Source organism: Pezoporus flaviventris, unplaced genomic scaffold (assembly GCF_033815535.1).
Source record: "Pezoporus flaviventris isolate CSIRO_AGI_PZ_B2104156 unplaced genomic scaffold, CSIRO_AGI_Pfla_v1 ptg000016l, whole genome shotgun sequence".
Classification (NCBI taxonomy): Eukaryota; Metazoa; Chordata; class Aves; order Psittaciformes; family Psittacidae; genus Pezoporus; species Pezoporus flaviventris.
This window is the reverse complement of record NW_026892564.1, coordinates 1,437,624-1,465,524: the sequence shown is the minus strand read 5'-3', so window position 1 is coordinate 1,465,524 and position 27,901 is coordinate 1,437,624. Positions and strand designations below refer to the sequence as shown.

The 27,901-nt window shown below is 38.0% G+C and overlaps 1 protein-coding gene across 5 annotated transcripts in view; it reads left to right on the top strand.

Annotated features, from left to right (window-relative positions):
• Window positions 1–27,901, top strand: part of VEZT (vezatin, adherens junctions transmembrane protein) — a 54,926-nt gene that overhangs the window by 18,317 nt on the left and 8,708 nt on the right. For 3 of the 5 annotated variants that reach the window (XM_061454582.1, XM_061454580.1, XM_061454583.1), the window contains 7 exons: window positions 2,998–3,087; window positions 5,504–5,679; window positions 8,434–8,709; window positions 13,723–13,872; window positions 19,592–19,739; window positions 23,180–23,511; window positions 24,100–24,293. In XM_061454582.1, the coding sequence (XP_061310566.1) occupies window positions 2,998–3,087; window positions 5,504–5,679; window positions 8,434–8,709; window positions 13,723–13,872; window positions 19,592–19,739; window positions 23,180–23,511; window positions 24,100–24,293 (1,366 nt within the window). Of the gene's footprint in view, window positions 1–2,997; window positions 3,088–5,503; window positions 5,680–5,827; window positions 7,599–8,433; window positions 8,710–13,722; window positions 13,873–19,591; window positions 19,740–23,179; window positions 23,512–24,099; window positions 24,294–27,901 lie in introns of those variants that run through there. The other 2 variants (XM_061454581.1, XM_061454584.1) reach the window with 2 other exon arrangements.

Below are 27,901 nucleotides of genomic sequence, written 5' to 3'. Positions count from 1 at the left end.
GTCTTGTTGTCCTGCCAAGCAAAGCATGTGAACATAGAGCTGAAAAGCTCAATAAAGGTAAAGTTGCTTCAAGGTTGTGTTCTGAGGGCTGAAGAAATGCCAAGCTCCGATCTGAGGGAGTATAGAGATGTGATTTAGCACGGTAATTATAGGTGCAGTGTTCCTGGCTGTACTAATCTCTGGCGGAAATTACAGTAAAGTTATGGTCTCATGATCACTTGATACTCCAAAGCACAGCTTGCAAGAGCTTCTAGACCTGTTTTCTGGAATTAAATCCTATTTGGATAATTCTGCTTGATCTTTACAGAATGAATTTCTTCCCATTTACATTTTTTCTTTCACAGTCATTTTCTTAGACTGCTGTGCATATCTGAAAGTTTAAATTGATTATACTGTCACACCTTGTCCCATCTTAGATGTGTTAATATTTCATCACTAGAACAGGGCTGGTGCTGACGGCAGCTACTGGGGATTGTGTTTGGGCTAGCCCTCAGTAGTAGTGCAGATGACCTGATGTGGAAAGTCAGAGGGACTAGTCCTTTGCCTTTGTCCAGGTCTCCCACCCACTCAATGCTAGCTCTGGATAGCTGGAAAGTATTGAATATGTAGCATTATCTTCTTTCTGAAGTGCACAGAATTGAAAGGTGCCAATGTGAATGAATGATGATATTTTAGAAACCTGCTAGCTTGCCATTTCAGGTTTATCCTGTGCAAAAGGGAAATAGTCCTTAGAATTTTATTTTAGATTCAAATTAATGTACCTAAAATAGTTTTTATATTTTTATGGTTTTTAATGTTAGGAGTTACACATCTTTGTTAGTTTACAGGGGGGTTGACTGAGTGGTGTTTTAAAGCTGTGAGAAGAATGCTCCAGAAGCGTTGGCAACATGACCTGACTTGTGTGTTGATGAAAGTTGCTTTACTTGTCAGTAACACTCCCAATGGGAATGCAAACTGTGAGACACTAGTTCAAGGATCTGAATAATTTAATGTGTTACTGTACTGTACTGGGTCACAGCCTAAGACAGTGGGTTGTCTTGTTTTGTGTTTTCAAGCGCTGACATGCCTGTTTAGTGTTTGTGCAACCTCAGATTTTTATTTTTAAACTAAAACACAGAAAAGAAACCAAAAGATTATTTACATAGCACACTACTACGGTTTTGGTTTGCTGGCCTGTTGTTTTGGTTTTTTTTTTCAGTAATTCCACAGTCTAGTTTAATCAGCTGGTAGCAGTTTAAAATTATCCTGATGTAGGTTTACATGTTCATGATAAAAAAACCAAAGACTTAGGGAAGCTAAACAGTTGAAAATGGGAAGCTCCAGAGGCATCATTTTCAACAGTAAATGGACAATTTTTCTGTACCCTGCTTTCAAAGTATGGGGAAAAGTACTTCTGAATGAAGTGTCCCATCTGCAGCTCAAATGCAGAACAAAGACCTTTATTTTCTACAACGTGTAATTGGAAAATTTTGTTTTATTTTTCACCACTTCACAAGAAACTTGGAGGATAATCCAGTGCTGCAGTTTGTGACACTCTTCTCCCCTTCCAATTTACGTCAGTGCTCTTGAGCAACATCAAAATACAATCCCTTGGATTTATTCCATAGTCTAAGAAGTGTGGATTGTTGGGATAGCTCCTCCTAGTAAGCCAGAATGATGCCTGTGTATTGGGAAGAGCTATCATTACAAAACCCCTTTTGGTTTGTCTCTCCACTGACCTAAAAAACACTTCCTTTTGGTATAGGTCTGCAATTGCAACTGTACACAGAAAGATGAGACATACATAAAGAAAAACTTAACTTAGGTACATAAATGGATGCCAAAGTAAGTTATTACAAAAATTGTTGAAGCATAAGGGCCTCAGGGTGACAATTTCTGATGTTTATTCAAAGCTGTTCTGCCCTGGCTTGCTTCATCAAACTTGTGTCATGCTGCCTTGAAAAGGGCTGTCAGGTTTATCACAGCACTAACCGCAGAGCTCCAAGCTCTTGTTGCTTGGTTTTACTCTTCTATTTCTCACCTTATAGTTGGGGGAGAAAAAAAAAGGAACAAACCCCCAAAACAACAGAATGAGGAGAGGAGGTACAGATGTAGGTGCTCCACAGTTAATTTTTTGGGCATACATTTGGTTTGATTGTATTGCATGTCAGCAGTCTGAAGATTAAGAGGTAGGGCCTCAGAAATCATGAAATATGTGTAAGTATTTTGAAGAACTCTTCCTGTCAGCTCAGTCTGAGGGAAGTAGATACACAATGCGTGTCAAAAACTCTTTCATTCAAGTGAAGCAATATGCATCTATTTAGCTATAATCTTTCATACATCCTATTTTAGGAAGATACATGAGTAAAATGTGTGATGACCAAGAAGGAGTCCCCCTAATTAGTGTCTCATTTACAGCTCAGATGAAAGTGTGGGTTTAGTAGGCATGGGAAGCAGCATGGGAGCAAAATACCTGATACCACACACCGGTTGGGACAGGGAGGTTCTGGGACAGTTCCTCTTCTTACAGTCACTCTTCCCTGTCTCTGTTCACAACTTCTCCAAAGCCTTGCCCTCAGTCTGTGGTGGTCTGCCAAAGAGAGGTTGTTCCTCTCCTTGTCTTTTCTTCATTCCCAATTAAATATTTAACCTTTTATCCTCAAGGAGAGAGAAGATTTTTCATAGTGCTGCAGTGTTTGCCAGCTTAAGATCAAACTAATTCTAGCTGTAGTTATTTTTAACAGTGCAACATAACAATCCATTATGCTCCAAATAGGTGGGGTTACTGAAAGCTTTATTTCACGCTCTTGTGTGTACAAGCAAACTGACGGGAAGCAGATGTTCCTTAGCGTACTCTGAAGTTAGGCCAGACACAGTAAGCGAAACTTCCTTACAGGTACTTGGGTCTGAATTAACAAGAAAAGCAAATGCAGAAATAAAGGAATTGCCTGTTGTTATTTATTTTTGGCTTGGTTTTGTTGTTCTTTTTCTAATTGGAGTAACTTCTATTCCCTTCAGCAAAGCATCCTGTCAAAACTAGTTGAGTTCTTTAGAAGCTGGTTTCCTTTTGCACATTATAAGAAAAATGATGATATACTTCACCGACTGGTAAGTGACCCCTTTTTTTTTTTTCCATTTATTTTCCTAATCCACAAGTCTTCCTCTCCTCTGTACTTCATCCTCTGACCACCATCTTTGTTCTGTGTTGTTGGTTTTGGCTCTAAGAGTTTTACTTCAGATAATATTGATTCTGATTTTCAGAGTTACTGTGCCAAGCGAATTGAGCACACAAGAACAGAAACAGTGTCAGTAGGCAGGTTGAAGGTTTTCAAAATGTGAAAGAGAAATTAAAACGTATATTAAAGAAATTCTTGAAAGCTGAAAGGTGTTAACCTACAGAGTAGCTACTCTCTTTGATGGAAGCCAGTATGGAGACCCTCCTGAGAAAGTTCAAATATTGCAGCCTAGTGCTTTGAAGACACAGCTCAAAACAGAAGGCTGTAGAGCTTCACCTGAGTATTGCTTCACCCTCTGTTTCAGTGCATTAGCTCAGGCATAGCACCACCACAGTGCAGATCTACTACCCCTGAACCCATCCTGGCCCATTTGTTCCTGCACTGCTGTCCAGAGTGCTTCTGCATTTGGGAAAATCTAAACAAACTAAGTCATCTCAGTTGTAATGCTTCCAAACAGCGTTACGCATTAAGAGTGGATGACATCTGTGTAGCGGTCTGTCTGCAGGGAGAGGCAAGAGCAGTCCTCTGTAGTACCTGTGTGCTCTCATCTCAGCAGTTCAGATGCTGTTGGGAGTCCGTCTGCCCACCAGAAGTTGTATTCTCCTCCTGGAGCCTGCAGAAACTTTTAGGGCCCAAGTCAGCCTGCGTGAGCTAGACTTAAGTTATAGTTCTACCCCACATATTTAAAAATAGTTTTATGGTGCCATTACACCTGTTCTCTGCAGTGCCACTTTCCAGCCAGGTCAGTCTCTAGCCTGGGCTTAACGGAGATCTGCTTTAACTTGCACCCAGCTGCTCCAGTTTCCTGATCTGGCTTGCCAGTGTCACATTAGTCAGACTGTCCCAGAATCTAAAAGTTAGCATTTTGATTTATTTTTTATTGCTATGATGTAGGGATGGTGTCTTCAGATGTAGCTTCAAAAAAAAGAAAACAGTTGCGTTCTGCTAAGTCCAATTGCTATCTCTTCTCCCTTATCTCAAGATAACAAAATTTCCTCCTATTAGTGATCATGGATTGTCCTTTTTAATTCCTCCCTCTTCCCCTATGAATCAAAGGTATTATCTTAGCAGCTTTTTTTAGCCTTACTTTCTTGAGATGGAGACACAACCAAAGAGTACGGAAAACATGTTTCTTCTGCTGCTTGCTACAGTAGGGTACTGAAGTGACACAGGATGCGTCGGAGGAGGCAGAGTTTCCTCTTACACCATCCTCAAACGAATGTTTGCTATTAAAAGTGGAATGCAAAATATCTCAAGTGACATCAATGTATGGAAATAAACTTTCAACTAGCTATCTTCTAGTTTCATGAAGAATCTTGGTCTGTCAGTGACAGAGCTAAACAGATTTTGTACTGTGAAATGTCATACTTCTGTTAAAAGCTTCTAATAGAGGGTTTTCAGACATACTCTCCTTTCCCTCCTGTAATCTAGTTCGATGTAAAGATGCACGTGTTCAGTGTTTGTTGGGTTTTGTTATGACGTTCTTAACTTGTTTTGTAATTATAGTTGGTGCTGGATGCAAATTAAAATTTCAGGGGGTTCTCTAATGGATAGACTTGTCTTCAAGAGCATTGTATCAGTCTTGAAGAGCTGTACTTGTAAGGAAAAAAAAATAGCAAATGCTTATCATGTCATCAAATCCATAAGTAATTCCCTGAAGTTTGCCTGGAGTTCAGCAAGTATGTGGTCTTCAGAGTCCCATGCTGTTTCATGTTTGGATTGAGTTCCTTTGGAAAGGCACAGAATCCTGCAGGAGAGGGCATCACTGTCTTGGCTCAGGGCTTGAGTCTAGTGCATTTACCCTAATGTTTTTAAGTATCCACAGGTGATTTTTTGTTGACTAATCTGTAATATCCCTCTTCTTCTTTCTAATTTTTATTTTTAATGATGTAAATTATGTCATGACATCAAAAAGAAAGTGTTTGCTGTTTTATTAATGACCTTCTGATAGATACAGTACCTCTCTGATTCTTACGCAAATATATTGGCATAATCTGTGGCACTTTTCCAGGTATTGTTACTATCTAGGTCAGATCACAAAGTCAGTGCAATGCATCCTGCAAGTCTGAACTGTAGGGACTATGTGAGTTTTTAAAGTTAGACAGCTTTAATAAAAATGAAGTAGCTACTTGTGATATAGCTAAAACATTCCTGTAGTCTTTGGGAACAGATTGTTGTCATCAAAGTATAGAGTGTCTGGGTGTTTTCCTTGTTCTACTAACTTAATTTTAAGAATTTGCATATTCTCTACTAATGCCTGTTTTTTTCTCCTGCCCATTCGTGGCTAGGATGTTGGATTTCGATTTGACACGCTCCGTACCATCCTGCAACAGGAAGTTCTGCTGCAGGAGGATGTGGAACTGATTGAGTTCCTTGACCCCAGTATCCTGTCTGCAGGGCAGTGTAAGCAACAGGAAAACAGACAGCTTCCAACGCTACGCTCCCTAGCAACTCCTAATATTTGGTATTGTACAGAGAATATGTACCACCATATTCACTGAGAAACAAGCAATAAATATATTGTGTGTTTTTTATATAAAATGCAGCAACAAAGTAACTACTTTTCTTTTTTCTCAGGTCGTTGAGTCTTTGGTACACTACTCCCCAGATTTTTGTATACGCATGTTTTTTTTCCTAAAGTGTTTTGTTGAAAGAGTCAGTTTTAATCTGAGATAGCTACATGAACCCTAATATGTGCTCTGGGGAAGAACTAACATGGTTGATTAATTCTTGAGTTTCTAAAGCTATACAATGGTGATTTTGATAAATGAGACATGATTGTGAAGACTGAATTGAAAAGTGTCTACTTTGCTGTGGTCTTCATAATTATGTCGGGGAGGTGTGTGCAGTTAATTTTCAGATGTAGAATACCAGAAGAACAGACTTAAAGCATTTTTAAAGATGCATTCAAGCCAGCAGAGGCTGGTGAAATTCACCCTGGAAAACTGAAGGAGCTAGCTGCTGCAGCAGCATCAGAACAGCTACCACCTGTATTTGAAAACCAGCAAGGACAGTGGGTGTTCTGACAGGGGGTCTTGCTCAGAAATGGACAGGAATCAGTAAATAAAAATACCTCATAACACAGCCCAGTGTTATGTTTTTATGCTATGTTAGGAAAATGGATAAAATTATTATAAAGCCACAGCATGTTAAAACCCCAACTGTTTAAGTTGTAATATGTCATTATTGATTCTGTCTGTCAAACAAGAGAACTTCTGAAACAGATTTTTCCAGTGCTTTGTCTTGGTCCTAGCACTATTTATTATAGTTTCTTTAACCGTTCGGATGATAAAGTACACTTACAGAATTTGTGACTATTGCTCAGCTTCCAGACAACACCAAGTTTGTAAATGTTTTGGCAGAATGGAATTCAAAAGTAGCTTTGAGAAATATCTTGAAATCAGTAGAAAAGTCAATAGACAAAAGTCTAATGCTTTTGGGAAGGAAAAATCAAATGAACAAACAGGTGGTTAATAATTGGGTAGGCAGTACTACTTCAGAAAAGGATCTGCACATGGTTGCAGAGTATAAATTCAATGCTTCAGCAAATTATTGAAAAAATGGCAAATCTCATCCTGGTGTCCTTATTAAATGCAGCATGCAGGGGGTTACTTTTCTGTCTGTTTCCCTAAGCCTTGTGTTAGACTACAGCATTTGGTTTTAGATGCCGCGCTCGGAGAGGCATAGGCAATTTAGAGACAGGCCAGAGCAGAACAAGAAGAATAACGAGTTTAAAAAATAGAGTCTTTTGGAAACGTTAAAGTATGCTAGGATTGTTTGGCCAAAATGGACAAAATTGAAGTGGGTAAAGCAGTGTTACAATGCGTAGAAGGTAGCTAATAGGAAGTGGTGATCAGTCGTCATTTATCCTGTTCAGAAAAGGGAACGATGTGAGGAAAAATCATGCAATTAATTTGCCAGTGATTCCGACTTTACTTGGGGGAAATCTTTTGAACTCTAAGGATATGTATGAGTTGCAGTAGCTTCCTGGGTGGGTTGTGGAGTCTGAAGTTTCTTCTTCAGTCTGTCTGTGATGATCTGGATTAACCAGAAACCGAAAATGGACAAAATGAGCTTTTAAATCTCTTTGAGTCTTTCATTGGTGTGTTTCATTTTCTATGTGTGTGATTTTATTTTCAATGTACCAAGCAAGTTGTAGACTACATGTCTCTCCTTTTTAAAGTTAATTACATATCTGGAATATTTTAACCCTGGACCTTTAATGAAAGCTGTCAGTAGCCCTGAAGAATTAACGCTTGTAAACTGTGTTGAAATATGACTACAAAACTGTCCAGAAAATAGAAATCCAGAGATCATGCCTTATTTTAGAAATGGGAAAATAGTCCTTTTAAATACTTCCAAAACTAAATACAGGATATGCAGGTAAAGAAAGTGAATGTTTTTCTTTCAAAAAAATATGCAAAAATAAAGTTGTTATGCATCTTGAAGCCCATATCCCATCCATCTCTGGACTGTCATTTAAAAAAATGCAACTATAATACTGTATATGAAACACAGTGTATTTTCAAGCAGTTACTTCTTTTTGTGTAATTTTTCTAGGTGAAAATAACAGCTTTATGAAGTTTTTTTAATGTCCTTGAGAAATAACTGATTACTGAGATACAGTGACTGTTCTCTAAGGATTTGCAAGAGCTTCTAAATTATTTAAAATGATTATACAAGCCATCTTTATAAAAACATGTTAAAAACTACTGCTGTGTTGGTGTCCAAGTTAAATGAGTCAGACTCTAGAAAAAATAAAGCTGGCATTACTTGAGGATTTTGTTACCAAAAGAAACATGCCCTTCCCTACTGTACTCTTGAACCTGGAAGTACAGATATTCCAATTCCTACCCACCCTGGATTATAATGCTGAGTAGTCAGTTTTTTTCTTATTCTATTTTCTTTTCTTTTTTTTTTTTTAAGTCATATGTGTAAGAGAAACTGACCTTTCAAAGTGGTACATTATTCTTCTCCTTGTGACATAAAAAAAGCCAGAGAAATGTTTCCTTAGAGTACACTGACCAAGTAGTATCATGTACATATACATGTAAATCTGCCACTAGGAATATTTTTCAGTGTTTATAGCTCCCATCAGAACCTGTATAAAAAACCCATTATAAGATGTCATAATGGCAGATGCAACCAGAATCTTCATGATTTTGCCACTCATTTGACCTCAGGAATCTGTGGTTGATGATATTTTTTCTGTTTACAGGGATGTCTCGCTGCTTCTTGCCTTTGTAAGTGCACTGTTTATGCTTCCCTCATGGTGGAAGGAATCATCATGGCTGCTATGGGGACTAGTTCTGCTTGTCTATGCAGTCTTTCGAGTGTGGGGCACATGGAGGACAGCCAAGCTGCAAATGTCCCTGCGAAAATACTGTATCCAGCTGGAAGAAACAGTGGCAAATAGCAGAGCTTTTACTAATCTTGTGAGGAAATCTCTACGACTTATTCAAGAGACTGAAGTAATTTCCAGAGGATTTACCCTGTGAGTCTATATTTCCTTTTATTTAATACACAGATCCATTCAAGCCAGATGCCTTCTAAAATTGTCTGGTTGCACCATCTCACATAACAAGTGGAATTTCTGAAAAACGTGATACTTAAAGCTTTTTGTTCACATAAAATAGTATCATTTCCATTCATACTAAATGTATGAATTCTAACAATTCACTGTTAAAACCTGGCATCCTGAAGGAGAATTAAGTCTCACCAAACTTTTATGTCACTGAAATCTGCTACTCTGCTATCAATTAAACACATGAAGAAATGGATTTTGAATCAATTTAGTTAGGTATTTTGTGGAGTCATTTAGAGGGCGGTTTGTGGGGGGGGGTGTATATCTTTTATTACCAAATCTATGTAAATAAACTGACTGCAAGTAATCATTCATATTTTAGGAAACAAGATGACATCATAATTCTATTTTTATTTAACAAACAACAGTCTGAAGTAATGAGAACACAGCAATCAGTGAAGACCATTAAAGCTCATTTCCCACCTCAACTAAAGGTTACTTTACTCATTGAGAGATGAGGTGTTTAAATTCTTAAATTCTTTACTGCTGAATTTGCATCGCGCTTGAGGGATATGAAAACATTCCTGGTTATTTAGCTCTTGTAGCTATTGGGCAATTTTCACCTATTTGCTGTGTGAAAGGACATGAGAACAGGTTTAGTGTATGCGATGATCCCAAAGCCAACAGTCCTGCTTCTACACACTCTCATTGCCATGTACGCTTTTCACTTATAGCAGCCTATGGTTAGATACGTACCTGTGCCAGCTAGCCTTACAGTTAAGGAGGGTGGAAGTGCCAACAACTAAAATTCAGACAACTGATTTCTAAAACCAGTAAAAAAATTCCCTTGTGTGCACAAAGGAATTGTTTGTTCATGCCAGACCAACTATTCTGTGCTCAAGCACATGTTTTTACATGCAGGTTTGAAACTGTAGACTTAACATTTTGAATAAATTTTCTAGCTTGAGATACCTTCAGTATGCTTCATTGAAAAAATGTTTCATTCTCCCTTTGGGATGAAAAAGCACGTCTTCAGTCTGCCTAGATATGTGTTTTGGTTTGTTTTGGTTTTTTGCTGAAGGATCATATAGTTAAGCAATAGGCAGTCTTATCTTTGCAAATGGGTTCTTAAAAGAAGTTATTGTTAGGGCTTGTCCAAGTTACAGATGAGAAAAACATTTGGATTTTTTCCTGAGTTAAAGCAAACGAACTTGTGGTCAATGTCTGTATTGCTGGTGTCTTGTTCTTTTGCTACGTATCTTAGATTAACAGAAAACATACTGGTCTTTAAGCTGATGCTTGATCTAATAGCCTCTTTACTTAAAACTTTGGCAAGCTTTTCCAAAGACTTTGAAGTATGGATGGAGTGGGAGAAGTCTGACTGTGCCAGTATCCTCATTGGAGCAGTTGTCCAGTATGAAGAAGTCAGTGCTGTACAGATTTTTATTTGGTTTAGCCTGGAGGAAAGTCTAATTCCAGAGTGTTCTTTTCTGCAGCCATATAAGCAAAAGATGGCTGCTGCACAGGGCACCTGAAATTCTTACTTGAGATAGCACTTCATGTATGAGGTTGAAAAACTAGTTACCTTTTTTCTTCCAGAATTTTGTTACAATAAACCATAGCAGAACAAAGTTTTGTATGTTCTCCTGTAGTAAATTTGTCGAAGTCTTAATGCTAGTTGAGAGTCACATGGCAATAGAAATGGTTGCATGTAAAAGTTAATGAGTATCTTCTTGTGTCATTTTACATCCTTGAAGGAATGGGATTTCAACCAGGTAGCGCAGCGTTCTGTTCAATGATACGTGTGTTGCTGTTCTAGCATACTTCTAGCTCAGCATTGTTTGGAATGTGCATTAACTGTGTTGTCAGTGGAAAAATACTGAAGCTGACATTTAAACAGTACTGAGTTCAGATTTTGGCTAGGTGTACTTAGCTAAATACTGATATAGCAAACCCAGGTCTGCAGCTTTGGCCTGAATCTCATTGTATTCCACTACTGTTTCTTCTCGTTATTGCACTGTACATTGTAATGTTCTTGTAAGCTAATTCACATATGCTTTGAAATCTCTGTGGCTTTGCTTTATTCTACCCTGTTGCCCCTTGTTAATTGATATTTGACTGTCTCTGTAAATGTTAAATTTTTCTTCATGAGGTTTTAGTCAGTTGTCCACTGGTTCCCTGGTTTACTGCTGTGATAGTGACTGCTATATGATTAACCAATTCAGGAGTCATTTTGCCTTCATTCCCAAAACCCCACAGCAGCCACTTAGAAAGGGAACTATCAGGCGTCTTATATTAGCTGCTCTCAAAGGCAACTGTATATTCCGATTTCAGAATGGCCTTCAGAAGTGTTTAACGCTATTGTTGGCATTTCAGGGATGTCTGCATGGTACAAGCTGTGCATTGCAGAGATGGCTGAGACCTCACCAGAGTAGTTTGGATTACAGAAATTGGGTAGCCAATGTAGGGTAGTGCTATACTCAGGCAGAATGGCACTATTCCTATCTAATGGCTTCATTTGTCGCATTGCAAATGATCATGGGTTGCAGCCTGGAATTTCCACTGGGTAATGAAAGTATGTCCATTGTCTCACACATCATGAAATGGAAGCTGTAGGAATACATAATGAAAGGCTGCAGCAGTAAGCATTAAGTAGTTATTTCCCTGTTTGTCACTGAAATAATTAGCTTTTCTCCAAAATGCTCCCTTTCTACTGTATTTTAAACTAGAATCAAGCTCTATGAACACATATTGGTGTATATAGCATCTTTATTGAACTGCTTTCATGGTGGAGTACAGTAATAGGTTTTTATTAATGTGTCTATACAAGTTTGTTATAAGTTGAGTCTATTTAAAATTTGGCTTGTGAGATCAATGGAGAAATAAGTCACTGTTCTTTACTTGTAGAATGGCTTGGGGCAGTAGGAAAGAGGAAATTCGCCCTTAACCTTTTTTCTTCTTGCTATTCATGGCTGGTATGCAAAGTTGATAACGTTTTTTAAGTCCAATTAAAATATATAGAAGATAAATGAAACATTAGGAACTTAATGATATGGCATATCTGGCGTAGACATTAATAGCAAGTTATACTAATTTAAGATTACTTGAATAAAAAAGAATTATTTTATAAAAAACACTGAAACAGGGCCTCCCAGAAGGAAAGCAAGTTGTTTTGCTTAATACTGGCAGAACATGCTATGCATGAGTTGTGCTATATTTGTCCTGTATAGGAGCTGGAAATGCTTATATCATTGTAGCAGAACGTAGATTTCTTTCTCTCTTTTACAGTAGAAGAATTTTGCTCTTTGAACCTGCTTCTGACAGTTCACCCAGGGCTTGAGTCTACAAACTGATGGGAGAGTTTATTCATAAACACTTCCAGCTGTTACCTTCAAAACCTAGGGAAATGTTAAAAATTGGCATGTATTTTACATGCTGTGTTCCCTAGTGAAATGTATGGCAAGACTAGCATTTTAGATTTACATTTAGAAATTGAAATTAACACAGTTTGGGTTTATTTTATTCAGGTTTTAAAGTACTTTATGAGATGTTACATAAACCATTTTAATATCACTCACATCATTTAATATGGTACACAGACATTTTAATGTGGTATTTTGGCTAGCATATTCAATATACTGCAGTTTTTGGCATGAATCTCCTTGTGTTAATCGTATGGGTCCAGCCTTGCTCACTGGGTGGGCTGCATTGCTTTTCATATTTGACAGTGAGGCGATAAGCTCTTTCCCCTCCCAGTCAATGTGCAGCGTGGTCCAGCTAAGCACATGCAGTAGGACTGACATTTTTCCAGCAGGGTCAGGTTTGCTGGCTTACTCAGCTCTTCAGTCAGATAGGTTACAGAAATAGTTCCCAGTGAAGCAGCCCCCCTCAGTTTTACCAGGTATCCTATATGCTTTTCCCTTTTAAGTGGCCAAAGACATGAAATCACCTCCTTACCATGCCCTGGGAAAGGTGATGGCAGAAGCAGGCTCCCAGTCTCCAAAAATTAATCACAATTCATTGTCATGTTGTCCACTCTGTGTCCGTTCCTGAGCTGACTCTAGTAAAAAGAGTCCCAGCAAGTAAAGGCTATTTTCAGTATCTCAGTCATAAGTTTGGCATCAGACTGTATATGAATAGATATAACTGGATATGAATCTTTTTTATTTTCCCTTTTCTACAGCTTATTGTTACACAGACATATTTAACATTCACCCAGTTCATGAGTCAGTTTATTTCCAGATGAGGCAATTTCTTACAGTTCTAAAGCCATTCTGAAGTATATTCTAACAGGCAAATGGCACAGTTTCTTTTATATGGTATATTCACCTGAATATGTGGACACCAAAGTATATTTTCAAATATGCTTGTATAGTTGCATATATTTCATGTGTTTACCTGTCAGACTCCCACAGACACAGCTGCCATTCATTGCATGATGATAAAATCTGTGTCACCACTCAAATAATATCTCTGTTGACCTGGAAAAGGGAGCATGGAAAAAGTTGAAAGAATACAGTGGATTGTATGAAAAACAATATGTAGTAGCACATTTTTTCTGCAAAAGAATATTGAACAAATTTGGCTATAAAGAGGTATATGTTAAGCATTTGTTAAAATTTCCAAAGTTTACAGTGGGCTTGTGGTAGTTTTTTACTAAAGGTAATGTTATGGTCTGTCAACCTTTAGCGTATAATTTAGGAAATCTTTGGAGAAAACAAATGCTTCCTGTGTTCTGGTCATGTTTACAAATGAATCCTGGCTGCTTATCTGAAATTCTGATTAAATGTATCATTGATATGCTGGACAACAATATATATATTATTATATATATCATTGATATGATTAGGGTTTTTTTTTTCTCTCATAGTTACTGAGTGGTTTGAAAAAGTTTTCTAAGTAATGGAATAAGAAAGCTGATGTACTGTCTTTTAAAAATACTTTAGGACATCTGTACAGTTGTATCACATTTTACTTTTCAAGTTTGCTTGACAGGGTCAGTGCCGCTTGCCCATTTAATAAAGCTGGACAGCATCCTAGTCAGCATCTTATTGGTCTCCGGAAAGCCGTTTATCGCTCTGTCAGAGCCAACTTCCGAGCTTCAAGACTGGCTACTCTGTACATGCTGAAAAAATATCCTTTTTGCAAAACCTGAGCAGTTCAGATATTCCAAGTTACCTACCTGTAATTGGGCCAGTCTTTAGAGTTAGTATATCTAGAAACTGACAGTACTTAATTACATACCTAAACAAGACAAAGAAAAGGTAGCATAGTAAATTGGGATTTACGCTTGTGCTGTGCAGTGTGAGAGAAGATTCTGTGCACTGAAAATGTAGACCCAGTTATTCACACCCGTGCCCTTGGTGTAAGCACTGTTAATGTTTTTCAGAGTCCTTCAGGATTTTGTTTTGTAATGCATCTTAGCCATCTTTTCCCCTTGCACCAAAATAGCCTCTTCTCTGAATAATATGGCCTTTCACTCGACACCCCTGTGTTCAAAGGTAAGTTGATTTCCTGTTTCAGACAAGCTGAGTGACATTCATTTAAGAGCGAGGAATTTCAACTCTGAATCAGAGAAGAACACTTGGTTCAGATTCCATTTTGTGAGTATCATCTGTATTTCTTTAGTGAATTGTATACATGCTTTCTAATGTTAGCACGTCAAGGTTATTTTGTGTTTATTGTACTTGCAGTACTATATAGGAAATAACAATGTCTTCACCTTAAATTATAGCACAAAAGTAAAACAGATACGTTACTGATCTGGAAGAACACATGCAGGGAAACAAAAGCTGGTGGTAGTGCGACTGTTGAAAGTCTGACATGACAAATCACTTCTTTTGTCTTCCTGGAACATAATACTAGACTAGTATATCTTGCCTAGCAAATGGATGGATGTACTGAGTGATGACGGGTAAACACGTAGGGGAACGCACAAAGCTACTGGTATGCGCAGTCACTTTGAAGGAAATGAGTATTTCTTCATAAAACAGTAACTTGTGTAGGGATAGGCATCCTCCTTCTGGGCTCAAGACTTCACTCTTAGCTCTCAGGAATAAGGTGTATTTGTTATGTCTTAAGAAAGAAAAATTACTCTGACTGGTTCAGACAGGTTATAAGAGCAACTGATACCTACCTTGGAAATAATCAAGAATCCCTTCTAAGAACATGGGACAAGAGATCTGAAAACAGGGTCAGTTAACATGGCCTTCTTAAGTGTCCTCCAGCATGAAGGGTAGCAATGGTTAGGACAGGTTTGTAGGTTGTTGCTGTGGCTGGGAAAGTTACAAGTCAAGGAATATTGGTGTGTATTAGACTGTCCACTCGTTTTGTAACTACTAAACTTAAGGAATGGCTTTTAAATTAAGGAATGGGAGAGAAGAAAATTTTGTTTACTTTGGATAATTTGACTTTTAGATCTGTCTTTGAGAAAATTTTAAGATGAAAGTACCATTATGCCACATTATCACACAGATATCACAGTAGTAAGGGCCAGCAGAAATAAATGGCTGAAAAATTTATGGACGTTGCATGTATATAGGTTCTTGACAAATGGAAAGAGAATTTGTATTTGTCAAGAACATCGTGGCACAACTAGTGGTAGCATGTGAGCTGAGATGCAGGCTGGCCCAATTCTGCAGTGCATGAAAACTGAAAAGGAAAGACCTTAAGTGTAAGGAATGTGAGTAAAGGATTCCTCCTCCCCACCAGGATAATTAAAAGAAGCTTTAAGGTAGTTCCAAGTTGCCTTAGTTTGAATATTTCCCTGTGTATCATGAATGCCTGTAAATGTTATGTGTTTTGCATGGGTATATACGGCAAGGGGCATCTTTCAAATAGATTCTAGTGCCTCATGAAATTGAATAGAACTTTTACGCTGGAGGGGCCAAAGGTTCCTTCATGTCAAAAGCATTCACAGCTGCTGCTTGTGGCAACTTTAATGCCCTTGTCTGTCATTAGATTGTTAGCAGAAATCTGGCCTAGAGCAAGGAGAAAAAGGAACTGGAGAGATTAAATAAAGGAGCGAGGTGATAAATTGAAGGGAAGGAATGTTGATAAATTAACAGAAAGGATCTTCCATCCAAAATCTGGAAATGAGATGCCAATTCTGACTTTTACAGTTCTTTTTAGTAAGTTCTGCTTTGCACAAAATCAGAAGATATTCTCAACTTTGCATAAACAACATCTATGCAAAGTTGCATCAACTTGATATCTTTACTTGCTTCAATAAAACTAGGAGTTTAGCAGTATTTGTTTGTGGCTAGTGTGCGCCTTTTTAGCTAGACAGCTGCCTTCAGGGAGTAGAATAAACTACTGTTGTCATAATTAAAATTTGTTCCTATGTAAAAAAAAAAGATGCAATTATAATTTAGCTTTATACCAGGCATTTGTATCAAACCTTGGTGGACCAGTAATCTAATGAGATGGAAAGACATATTCCTTACATTTTATGTGAAGGGACGGTTGGGTGCGTGCAGAAACAATTCGTTTTCTAAAGCTGTTCATATTGGAAAGAGTACATTGCTCAAAATCATAGAATGAACAGAAGGAAGGAAAGAGAAGAGTATTTCTCTTTTAATCTGGAAGACAAGGATATAGCAGGCTTAAACTCAAATTAGGTGTTTTGGATTAAGTATTTACAGGATGTTGTGCAGACTGGTCACTACCATTTCAACAAATGTCTGCACTCTCCATTGAATTGTGTAATAACTCAGGCAGTACTTCAGTTGGCATGCTAATTGCTTAATGTTTTTATACTTAAGAGCCTTGTGAGTTCTGTGTCATAGGAATCTATGCTTTAGTCACTGGTTTAATTATATGCAAACTGGATGGAGGAAATTTTATAGCTTATTTTGCTGGGTTATGTTAATAGTCTCATCTTCATCTTATGCAAGATAGTGTGACAGTGCATTTCCATTGAATTATATTGATAGGTAGTACCTGGGCATTGGACTGTATAAACTAAAAAAGCTTTAATTTTGTTATAAGTGTAAGGTGTCATTCTCTGAATGCGAAGAATAGCGTTGCAAAACCAGACATTGGATACCAGTATTTTAAAATGAGTTTAAAATGAGTATATATATATATATATATATATATGTTCCACCTTAACCCATTTATGTCTTAATGGGTTAAGGTAGAACATACATATATATTTATATTTTATGTCTTTGGGGTGCACTGAGCATGGGGAAGATTGCAAATTTCCTCTAGTAAATCTAGTGAAACATTTTTCCTTCTCCTCTGTAAAAAAATTAGTTATTGCATCATGAAATGTTAGAAAAACACATACTTTTTAACTTGGGAAAGAGAAAGCTCACATAAGAAAACAGGAAGCTAAATAAAAAGCAGGACCCTCTTTGGGTCATGAAAGCCTAAATCAGAAATCTGATGCTGGAAAGCCTGAGTAAAGAGACTGGGCAATTTGCAGTGCAGTGTTTCTTCCTTGACCAGTCAATGCATCCATTCTTGCCTGGTGAGAATTTCATAAGAAGGCAGTTTGGATTTCTCAAGGATATTGTGGGGCCCTCCTGTTCGATCTTTAGACGGGAATGGGCTTTTGAAGAGCAAAGTCTGAATATTAAATTGCTACATACAGGGGTACATTATTGTTCTTGCTTTTCTGTAGGCAAATAAGAGTGGCTTCCTGGCAGAGGTTAGACAGTCACTGTACAGATATTTTATTCTGGATTTGACAGTTTATTATTAAGTAGTTTTGCCTTTTCTTCTCCCAAGCTAATAAGAGATGTAAGTTAAACAGATGAATGAAATATTTTCACAAAGACATAAAAAAAATTTCACTAACCTAAGGTTAGTTACTGTATTTGGCTTTAATACAAAACATTAGCAGTTAAAATACTTGTGTTTTAGAGCAAAGTGCGTGAAGGAAGCGTGTTTGTGTATATGTTTGTGTGTATGTGCTTAAACTTTCTAGAGGTTTACTCCTTAGGAAGGTAATGGTGGCAGGGGATCAGTTCTCTGCTTTCATCTATCCCATAGTAATGGGGGTGGGAGGTCTGCGATAGTGGAAGGCAAGGCAGGCAGGCGCTGGAATATGCTGGGAATCCCTAGTTGGGACATAGTATTGATGAGGGACTGCTTTGGTCAAACCACTCATTTGAAATGTTGCCTGGAATTCTTTTCTTAGCATGACTTAGAAATTCACGTGTCCAAACTTTAATGGTGTTCATGTTGTTGGAAATGTCTTCTTGCAGGAAAAGAGTAACAAGGCATGTAATTAGTCTCTGAGATAACTGGTCCTGAAGGGTTTTGACCAGATTTTTCAGTCTCTGACAGTTAACATCCTCATCCCATGTGCTCCATCTGCTGGGCATTGCTGTCAGGTTAATTGACAATGGACAGCATTCATGTGAGGCAGCTGCTAGTGGCAACAATATTAGCTCCTAATTAATTTGCCTTGCTGGTTTTTGTCTGAACACTCTAATAGGCTTCTTTCTTCCTGGATTTCTTTTGGGGATAAATTAGGGAGAAGTGTGTTTGGTTAGAACCTGGACACTTGGCATTGTTCTTTTCTGGGACACAGAATATGATTTTTTTAATGCAATGCGTTCTTACTCAAATGATAAAAAATTTCTTGAGCAAATCACTTTTACAGATTCAATCTTATGAGAATTTAGCACGTCAAAATTTTGGGAGTAAAAGTGGGTGGGACTTGTAGCTTCCCCAGAAAACATTAGTTAGACAAGAGACAAGCGCTTCTTATCGGCTTTATGTGTACCAAGAGATGAAAGCATTCAGTTTTCAAATTGAAATATAAATGAAACAAATATTTTAAATTAAAGCCTTATTTTCATGCATGCTTTACAATTATATATATATATTGCTTTAAAAATATTTTTATATAATGTATAAAATATGTATAAAATTATATATATATATTGCTTTTTTAATATATATATATATTTCTGTGGAGCAAATGTGCTTATGACCATAAGTTGTAAGTTCCTATTTTAAAGCAAATTTTACTGTTTTGAGGCTGGGTAACTATCCAAAATGCACAGAAATCTTGAACTGTTCCTCCTCCTCCTTCCCCAGCACAAGGTTAGCCTAAAATAAGAGCTGTTTTAAAATAAATGCTGCCTAGTCAATGAATTATTTTTATCTGTCTTCTGGTCTCAGTGATACAGTGTTTGCTTCCTGCTTATTAAGCAGTTCTGGGGACTGGAAATGTACATATTCTCACTTAGAATTTAAATGTGCTGAATTGCGTTGATAACAGCTTGCTGCTGTTCCTGACAAGATCATGGTGGTTTTACAGCAATATAATCAGTAAATTAATGGTATGACAATCGGGAGCTCCTGTTCTTCACAGTACTATGTGGCATGTCCAAGAGCAGTTATTGTGAGCATTCCCTCCACAGACAGAACTCGCAGGGAATTCCCATCATCCTGAGTTTGACCTATAGCATAGGCTACCTTTTAGACTTAAAATTACGCAAGTGTTTTTCTGTTTCCTATGTTACATGTATGATTTCTGGTTTAAGGTGGACTTGAGCTGCTTCTTGAAAACTTAATATTTCATGATATTTTCCTTACTTGAAAGGGATGCAGGGGTCTTTCATCAGTCTGTTTTGTTTCTTTTTATGTGTTTGTATTTACACGTAGCTATTTTATCAATGTCTTGTCTCTCATCCTCCTAAGAGCCTTTAAAACCTGTGCTTTGAATAAGGATTGCAAAATGTTCAATTAAACATGATTTAGGTGGATTTGGGTGGAATGTAGGTGCTTTCACACAAATTTCCAGAAATAAGAAACCTCATTAGGTGTTTTTTCCTTTTCTGTGTGTTTAATGGTGAAGTTGCTCTGTTAACCACCTTAACTCCAGCTAAACCTACCCTCTGAACTCGGAGAGTGACAACGTGACCAGCTACATCTGTGTAGTCCCCTTTAAGGAGCTGGGTCTTGGGCTGAGCGAAGAGCAGGTCTCTGAAGAGGAGGCACACAATCTAACTGATGGCTTCAGCTTGCCTGCACTCAAGGTAAACTCTCTGAGAAGGACACGCACATCCACACAGGCTTCTGGTGAAAATCTCTTTCAGTAGTCATAAAGCTCTATGGCTTGTGTGTACTAGCCTGTAGTAACAAGGTCCACTGAGGAGGAGATGTAATCAGTCTCATGTATTTCTAAATTTATTGGCATATAGGCTATTTCTTTTTGCATGTGGTTGAAGAGAAGTTGCATAATCATAGAATGGTTTGGGTTGGAAGGGACCTTAAAGCTCATATAGTTCCAACCCCACTGCTATGGGGAGGGACTCCTTCCAGTAGACCAGGTTGCTCAAAGCCCCATCCAACCTGGCCTTGAACACTGCCAGAGATGGGGAAGCCACAGCTTCTCTGAGCAACCTGTTCCAGTGTCTCACCACCCTCATAGTGAAGAACTTACTAATACCTAATCTAAATCTACCCTCCTTCAGTTTAAAATCATTCCCCCTTGTCCAGTCCCTACATGCCCTTGTAAAAAGTCCCTCTCCAGATTTCTTGTAGGTCCCCCTCAAGTACTATAAGGCTGCTCAAAGGTCTCCCCAGCGCCTTTTCGCCTTCAGGCTGAACAACCCAAATACAACATTAGGATTTTTTTTTTTTTCTGCAAATCATGTAAATTCAAGTCAGTGTTTTACAGTCAGCTTGATCAATCTCCTTCTTAAACGTATTTTTTTTGCTCTGTGATTGCACTTGATCCCAGCTGAGTAAAATGATTTCCAAGTTTGTACTTACATCTTTTTTAGCTAATCTCCTGACTTCTGTAAAGAGATACATCAGAAAATACAAATTAATTGTAACTGCCACAGGGAATAGCTGCATTTAGTTACACCAAGGAGTAGAAATCACGAGTTTCAACCCCTGCTGCCATGAGCCATTATGGTTCTTTGATCTTCGAAAAACATTTAGCTGAACAGAACAACAACCATATCCTGGCCTTTTAATCTGTTTTGGTTTGAGATGTTAGGTGGTTTTAATTTGCATGAGTCAATGTTTGCAACTGGAAAGAGGATCTAATTTGAATGCAAGCCTTTGACACTCCAGTGATTCTCTGCTGAGGCAGTCCCCTTTTAACGTTATTTTTTTAAACGGAAAATTCCATTATTATGTGACTTCTGTGATTTTGTGGGTTTGGCTTTTGTTTTGTTTTATTCACTTAATTCCTAGACCTTGACTTATTTTGCTGTGACAGTAAATGTTACCAGTAATAGCAATTGCCAAGCTTTGAGGCTTTGTCTAATTAGTTGGAAGCTAAGAGCTACATCAGATGTAAGCTTTTGAGATTTTTTTTCTTGCCATTTCATTAACTGAAATTCTTACTGCAACCATGAAAGCCCATTTATTTACCCACTTCTTTTTAAGGACAGGAAGGTGGTCAGAAGTGCCCAACCTTGTAAGCTAAGTCTTTACCTGCAGTTTGCAGTAATTTAACTGTAATCAGTTTTAGTTAAACTGGTTGGGATGCTAGTAAATCTCAGTTTACGTTAACTCATAACAGACAGTGATGGCTGTGTGTGGTGTAGTTGAACTAAGCTAAATTAACATAGATCAGTCCTAAGCAGATTCGTGCATAGATAATAAAGTTGATATACATTGATAACGTTGGGACATATTTGTGTTGTGAGCCCTGGATTTATGTGTAGTCCTCTTCAAGTTCTTTTCATTTGAGAGAACCTGTATTTATATTAAAATGCTGGTAGAACACAGATGTGTATCCATATTTAGTTCATGTTCTAATTTTCATTCAAGCCCATGTCTAGGCCATATGACAAATTTAGCCTGTGTCTTTTGCCTACTCTGTCTTTGAACTAAATTAGTTTGAAGAGTACAAATGCTTAGTTTAAGGAAAACATACCGATTCAGGCTGAGGAGAGCCAGTTGGATATTTGGGGTGAAGTTTAAGAGCCAGTAAAAATAATCGGAAGTCATTGGCAGAGCTAGCTATTTGCAACCCAAAACACATCTGGAATTCCCTTTTCTCTCATCATTGTGCCTTTTTCAGGTAGGTTTTGGATTATTATAAATTGCTGAAGTCCATTCCTTTTTTTGCTACTTTTCACTGCTTTTGCCTTGTGTCTGGTGAAGGGGATTGGTCATCTTTTGTGCTTACTATAGCATGAGCTCTTGGCTTGCTATCCAGGGCACTGCATCTTCAGGGACATGTGGATGATTGCTGCCCATTTGTTTGCTTTTTAGTTTAGCAGCCAGTTAATTTTGTATCATTCTGTGTTCTTTCTTCTCATAACCACCTTTTGTAAATTAAGAAGTATCTTTTTTCTTTTGAAATTTCTGGGTTTGTTTTTAGTTTGCATCCAAGTATTTTTGATATACCCTTATGGTATATCAAACCACATCTATATGAAGGCATTTAATCTTTTATGTTACTGTTCTGACTGGTTTGCTCTTGATTTGTTTACACACTGGAAGAAACTGCTACTTGTCCACAGTAGTATGAGTACAAAACTGTAAATACAGTATTTCCAATCCTGTAGGTCCAAAACCTCAGAACAAGTAAATTCTTAGTCCTATTCTGCAGCTGAGGGGGGTAGGGTGGAAAAAAACATGAATAATAATTACTTTGTCTTCCTTGGTCTGGAATGCTTGAGAACAGATTTCAGACTACACCTCATACTCACCTACAGTAGATGCCTTTTAATAAGGGCTGTATTGCAGAGAAAAGTGTCATAACCTTTCCTTTTCATTTTGAAGATAAAAGATTCTACTGTTCTGTCATGGGGTATTGAGCCAACAGTCTCCTTGAAACTAAGAAAACAGGCCTTTTCATTGCATTGGAAATGGGAGTTCTTAAGAAGTTGAACTAGTGGGTTTCCTTGCTCCCAGAGGAACTTACCTCTTTTGTACCATATATAACATTGTGAAGCAATTCATTTCTTACAAGCCTTTCCCTCCTTAGTGGAATTGGTGAAATTTTCACTTTGGTGGAATAAAAATTATCAGCTTAGTTTTCTTCAGATGTAGAATGTTTTTTGATGAAGTACAGTGCAATTAGAATTGTGTTTCAAGGTTGGGTGTGGGCCAGTGCAATACTCAGTAGATTGTAGAAATGATAGCTTGGCATCATAAAGGATAAAATGTCTTAGCCGCCACTGGAATTTTGGCAGTTCTTTATGAGCTTTAGGGTATGTGGACATTATAGCAAATAATGAAGCTGCCTGATGAGAAATATGGGGATTTAGGCCTCTGAGTATAATTGCATATAATGTCCTTCATCGAATAATTAGCAGTCATCTAAGGCTCGTGAGATCTGAGCCTCACATGGTCTAGGATGTCCTTCAGAAACATTCAGCAGATTTTCACAGTTTTTCAGAGGTCTTGTTTCTGGCTGAGGAATGTTTTCCTATGTGTATCTGTACATTTACTTTGGAGGCTGGCTATGTTCCCAGGTGCACAGAGCTAACACTCCCCTGTTTTGCAGGTCCTCTTTCAGCTCTGGGTAGGGCAGAGTTCAGAATTCTTCCGGAGGCTGGTGCTGCTCCTCTCCCCAGCCAACGCATCCCCCAAGCCCTTGGTCTCCCCTGAACGGCTGCCTCATCATATTTTGTCTGATGTGACTCAAGGCCTACCTCATACACATGCTGCCTGCTTGGAGGAGCTCAAGCGAAGCTATGAGTTTTATCGGTACTTTGAAACTCAGCATCAGTCGGGGTTCGAATGGCCAACCAGAACAAAGCAGAATTCAAGAGAGCTGAACAGTCTTCAGACAGCAGTACGGAGCTTGCAGCTTCATCTCAAGGCACTGCTCAATGAGTAAGTTTACACATGAATTAAGCAAATACTCTGGTAGGAAGAAGGCAGATACATAGAGTCATTGCAATCACAGGCATATCTGCACATAGCATGGAGTCAAAGATCCTTGGTTCAATATGGAATCTGATACTGTTTCCTGGCTATTCTTTAAGTGTCTGATGGAAATTCAAAGCTGAGCAGTGCATTAAGATCTTGCCCTACTTTTGTCACTCCCTTGAAAAAAATCTGAAAACATATTTACCTTTCATTGATTTTGCAACGTATCAAATGCTTTATAAGAAAGTTCAGCTCATAGTAACTACCTAGTAAATATTTTCAAAGATTCATCACTGCCTTAGTGAAAGACTTGAAACTGCCGTACTCCTTAAGTCTTACATGTAAGAGTTACTAAAACAAGTGCAGGTGAGCAGTGTATCTTGATGAGGAGAAAAGGATCTTATTTTTAAAATTTTGAGGCATCTTTGAGGAGTTGGCTGAGTTGGATTCTTAAAACTTGGAGGAAATAACAGGATATTAAATGGAATTCTTGGAGGAATGATGAAGTCATATTTATTATCTCTTACTTCTGTTCATCTCCTCATCACCTAGGGTAATAATTCTTGAGGATGAACTTGAAAAACTTGTTAGCACTAAGGAGACACCTGAGTTGACAACAAAAGCCCATCAGGTTCTGGAACAGAAACTGAAGTTCATTCAGCCTCATATGCAGGCAAGCAACAGCTGCTGGGAAGAAGCCATTTCTCAGGTGGAAAAAATGAGCGGAAGAAACCCAAATAAAAAAGGTAAACATGAGAGATTAATTTAGCAAGTAACAGGATACACTTTAGAGATACGATGGTCAAATGGGTCAAAGGCAGCATTCAGCGTGCGTATCAGAATTTTAGCTGAAGAGGGTCTTAAAACCATAGACTTTAAAAACCCATATACTAACTCAGACTTTTTCACTGTGATGACCTTGAAGCTTTTGTTTCAGCAAAAAATGTGAACATGTTATTCACTGTTAACATTAGTTAGACACGGGTCTAATTGATCCACAGTTAGACCTGTGGATTCAGTTTGTTACATTTCCAGGTGTAGACAGGTAGTGGCTTTTTGCTTTTGACTGATGAATCACTTGTGAAGGGGTAGGCTTGTGATGAATCGTCCCTAAGATTTTCATTTATTTACTGCACATGTAGACCATTTACTGTTATATAGTTCATTGAAATGACAGTGGCATTGTTATGAAACTTTCTTGACAGTGGCATTTTCTGGAACATTTTAAATTGTAGAGTATGTATTGAGCATAAAATACCCATTTACCTGCTCTCTCAGAGAGAGTGGACTAATTTGTATGCTTGCTAGGCAAACCAAACAGCATATCCCAACATTTTTCCCTATGCCCCTCTCCTTAGATGCCATTCTCCTTGTGAATCCCAAGTAGCTTAAATAACATAAGTGAACATAGGCTCTCCTGACATGGAGTTGAATCGTAATTTCTAATCTTTCTTTTTTCCAGGAGTTATTTTACTGTCCTAGGAAGGCATGGCCCAGCATCTGAAAAATGCTAGTAATGGAGACTGCATTAGGAAAATTGTGACTTGGGGTATCAACAAGTTACCTACAGAAATCCAAAATTGTAGTGAGCTAAGTTCTTAATGATATATGGGTGAGCTGTCCATTAGATGGACAAATATCACTGTGAACCATGCAAGCTGACCTTGTCCATGCTTAACATCAGAACTGGAGCACTGGGAGGCCTAGTGCTCGTTCTGTGCAGGCTCAGACATGATATAACCAAATTTGTGTGTACTTTGCCTGATAGTCTAGTCTTACAACTCCCCTCTCAGTGCTGTGTAAAACAGCCTTTGAGGATATTAGATGTAGTCTGATAGATTTGCATGTGCTAGCCTGTTGTGTTCTGTTGATGCCCTCCACAACCAGCAGTTCCACTGATCTTTTTTTTCCCTTTCCTTAAATGTTTTCTCTGGACTGCACGCCATGGTATTTTTAGTTAGTTTAGTTTTATTTTTACTTTGTGTATAAATTTCACAGCAGGCACTTTTATTATAATTTGCTTCCTTTTAAAGTTCAGTACAAAAATAACCTGGTGTGTGATCTAGAAGGGAGGGATTGTGTGGGAAATAAAAAAATCCTTCACTTTCATTTTTGCCCACTGATTTTTCCTGGAAATGTGCTGGGGTTGAGTCTCTATTTTACACCAAGCGCACTGGAGCTGCTTTTAAATTATGTTAGTCACTGAAAACTATTTTTATCTAACTAGATTTGACTTTCCTGATACATTTCTAAGCAGCTTCTGTGAGTTGAACTCTTCAAGCTGTGCATGAAATCAAGACCAGCCACTAAAGAGCTGTTGTGAACATGAGCTATCCTAGTTGTGGCATCCTGTGTAGCTGCCTGTCACTTATTTTCAGAGCAGTTTTGCATCCCTTTAATTGCCTTCTGTCTAAACGGATGAGCCTCCTTCAGCAAGCACTACATGCTTCTTGCCCAAAATCATTCTGTGTCAAAGCAAGTTTCTTACAGCTGTGTTAAATAGTTCATTGTGTCAAACTCCGTCAAAGCAAAGCCTTGAAGTCGTAACTTATTGAACATTCGTACACTCCCATCAACTTTTGTGGGTGCTGATGCTAGTATATATTATAGTATATGGTTTAATGAATGCCGTTTGGCTTCTTTGTTTACAGGATTTGGTGTGTTTCTAGAACCAGTGCTGTTAGTCACTGAGCCTGCCACAGAACAGAGCAGGTGGGGCTTTAGCACTTCTAGGGGAATTCACCTCTACTTAAATTCACTGGTCAATGATAGACTTACCTATCATTCATTTACATGTAGGTTTTTGTGCATTTCCAGTGTGAGTTGATTGTAGACTTTCAGCCATCTTCACTTTATTCTCTCACCTTTCCATCAAATTTAAAAATCATTTACCACCTAAGGCCTTGACAATTCAAGTATATAATAATCTGCTGCTAATTTTGCAGAGCAGAATATTCTTTATGACTAGTTACAGTGCTGTCTTAATGATCTTTGAAATAATATTGCTCAAACTGTTTAAATTCCATCCTTTTTCCTTTTAAACTGTCTCTATCTTTGCCAAACTTCTTTAGAACCTTTTAAGGTATTTGTATGAGCAATATCTTAGTACTCTGCTACAGGCTGATGGATCTTGCAGTCCTTTGATCCACTGGAGAGAAACTATGGCAGCAACAGTTCTAGTTAAACACTGCGGATTCATGATCTTGAAGCATATCGTTAGCAACGGCAGCATCCCATGTAGGTGGCAAACACAGCAGTCTGTACATATTAGAGCAGCTGGTTTACTCCTCTGATTTGGGAAGGCAAGCTTTTAATTAGTAACTTCCATATACTCATCCAAATTTGTCTTCACATCTTCAGGAGCATATTTCTGTTGTTGCTGTTATTATAAAAATGTTTTTATTAGAAGGCAGAGTTATGCAATGGAGGAGGGTGTTTGATATTTATAAAATAAATATGTCAATTTTCCACTTCAAATTTCACTATATGCTTCATCTTTCTTTAAAACTTTACATTTAGATACTTCTAGAGTGTCAAATCTTTAGCTCAGCCCAGGCAACTAGGGAATTACATACTTTCCTTGTTTGCAGAAACAGGTAACTGAGCACCACTAAAATTGTCATTGGCATGAACAGCCTACTTTCAGAATATCATCCTTAAGTATTCACATATTAGAAATTGAAAATAGGGATAGGTGGGGCTTGGCAAGGGCATCTATCCCATTTCCCTTCTGAAGGATAAATTAGTGTTTGTGAGTAAATGTTTTTACCTGTTCCTAAAAACCTCTATGTAGAGACATTTTGCAGTATTTCCAGGCATCTATTCCAGCACTTAACTCCATTTCCAGTAGAAAGTTACTACTTTGGATCCACCCACAATGGAAATCCATTTTCTCTGTATATTTCTTACGTTTTTGAAGACAGTTAATATGTTTCTTTCTGTCTTCTCTACATGACTCTCTGTCCTTTAGCTCTTCCCTGAAGATTATACTTGGTCCTATGATCATTTCCTTAGTTCTCATCTGGACTCCCACAAGTTGGTCCACAATATTACTGAATGAAAGAACCCCAGACTGGGCACTGTGTTCCATCTGCAGCCTGATCAGTGCCAGAATAAAAATGTAATTTCATGTGTCTGATGGTCAGTGCTGTTGTTTATATGTATTAGTATGTATTTTGGCTTTTTTGCTTGCAAGAGGGTACAGTTGACCACTAGGGTCCTTACATCTTTTTCTCAGTGGAGCTGCCCAGTCAGTTGTTATTGTGACAAATAATCATTTGGCTATTCTAAAGCACAAGAATTTGCAGTCACTGTCACCAAACTGCTGTATCTGAAATCCAGTTCTTCCTGGACA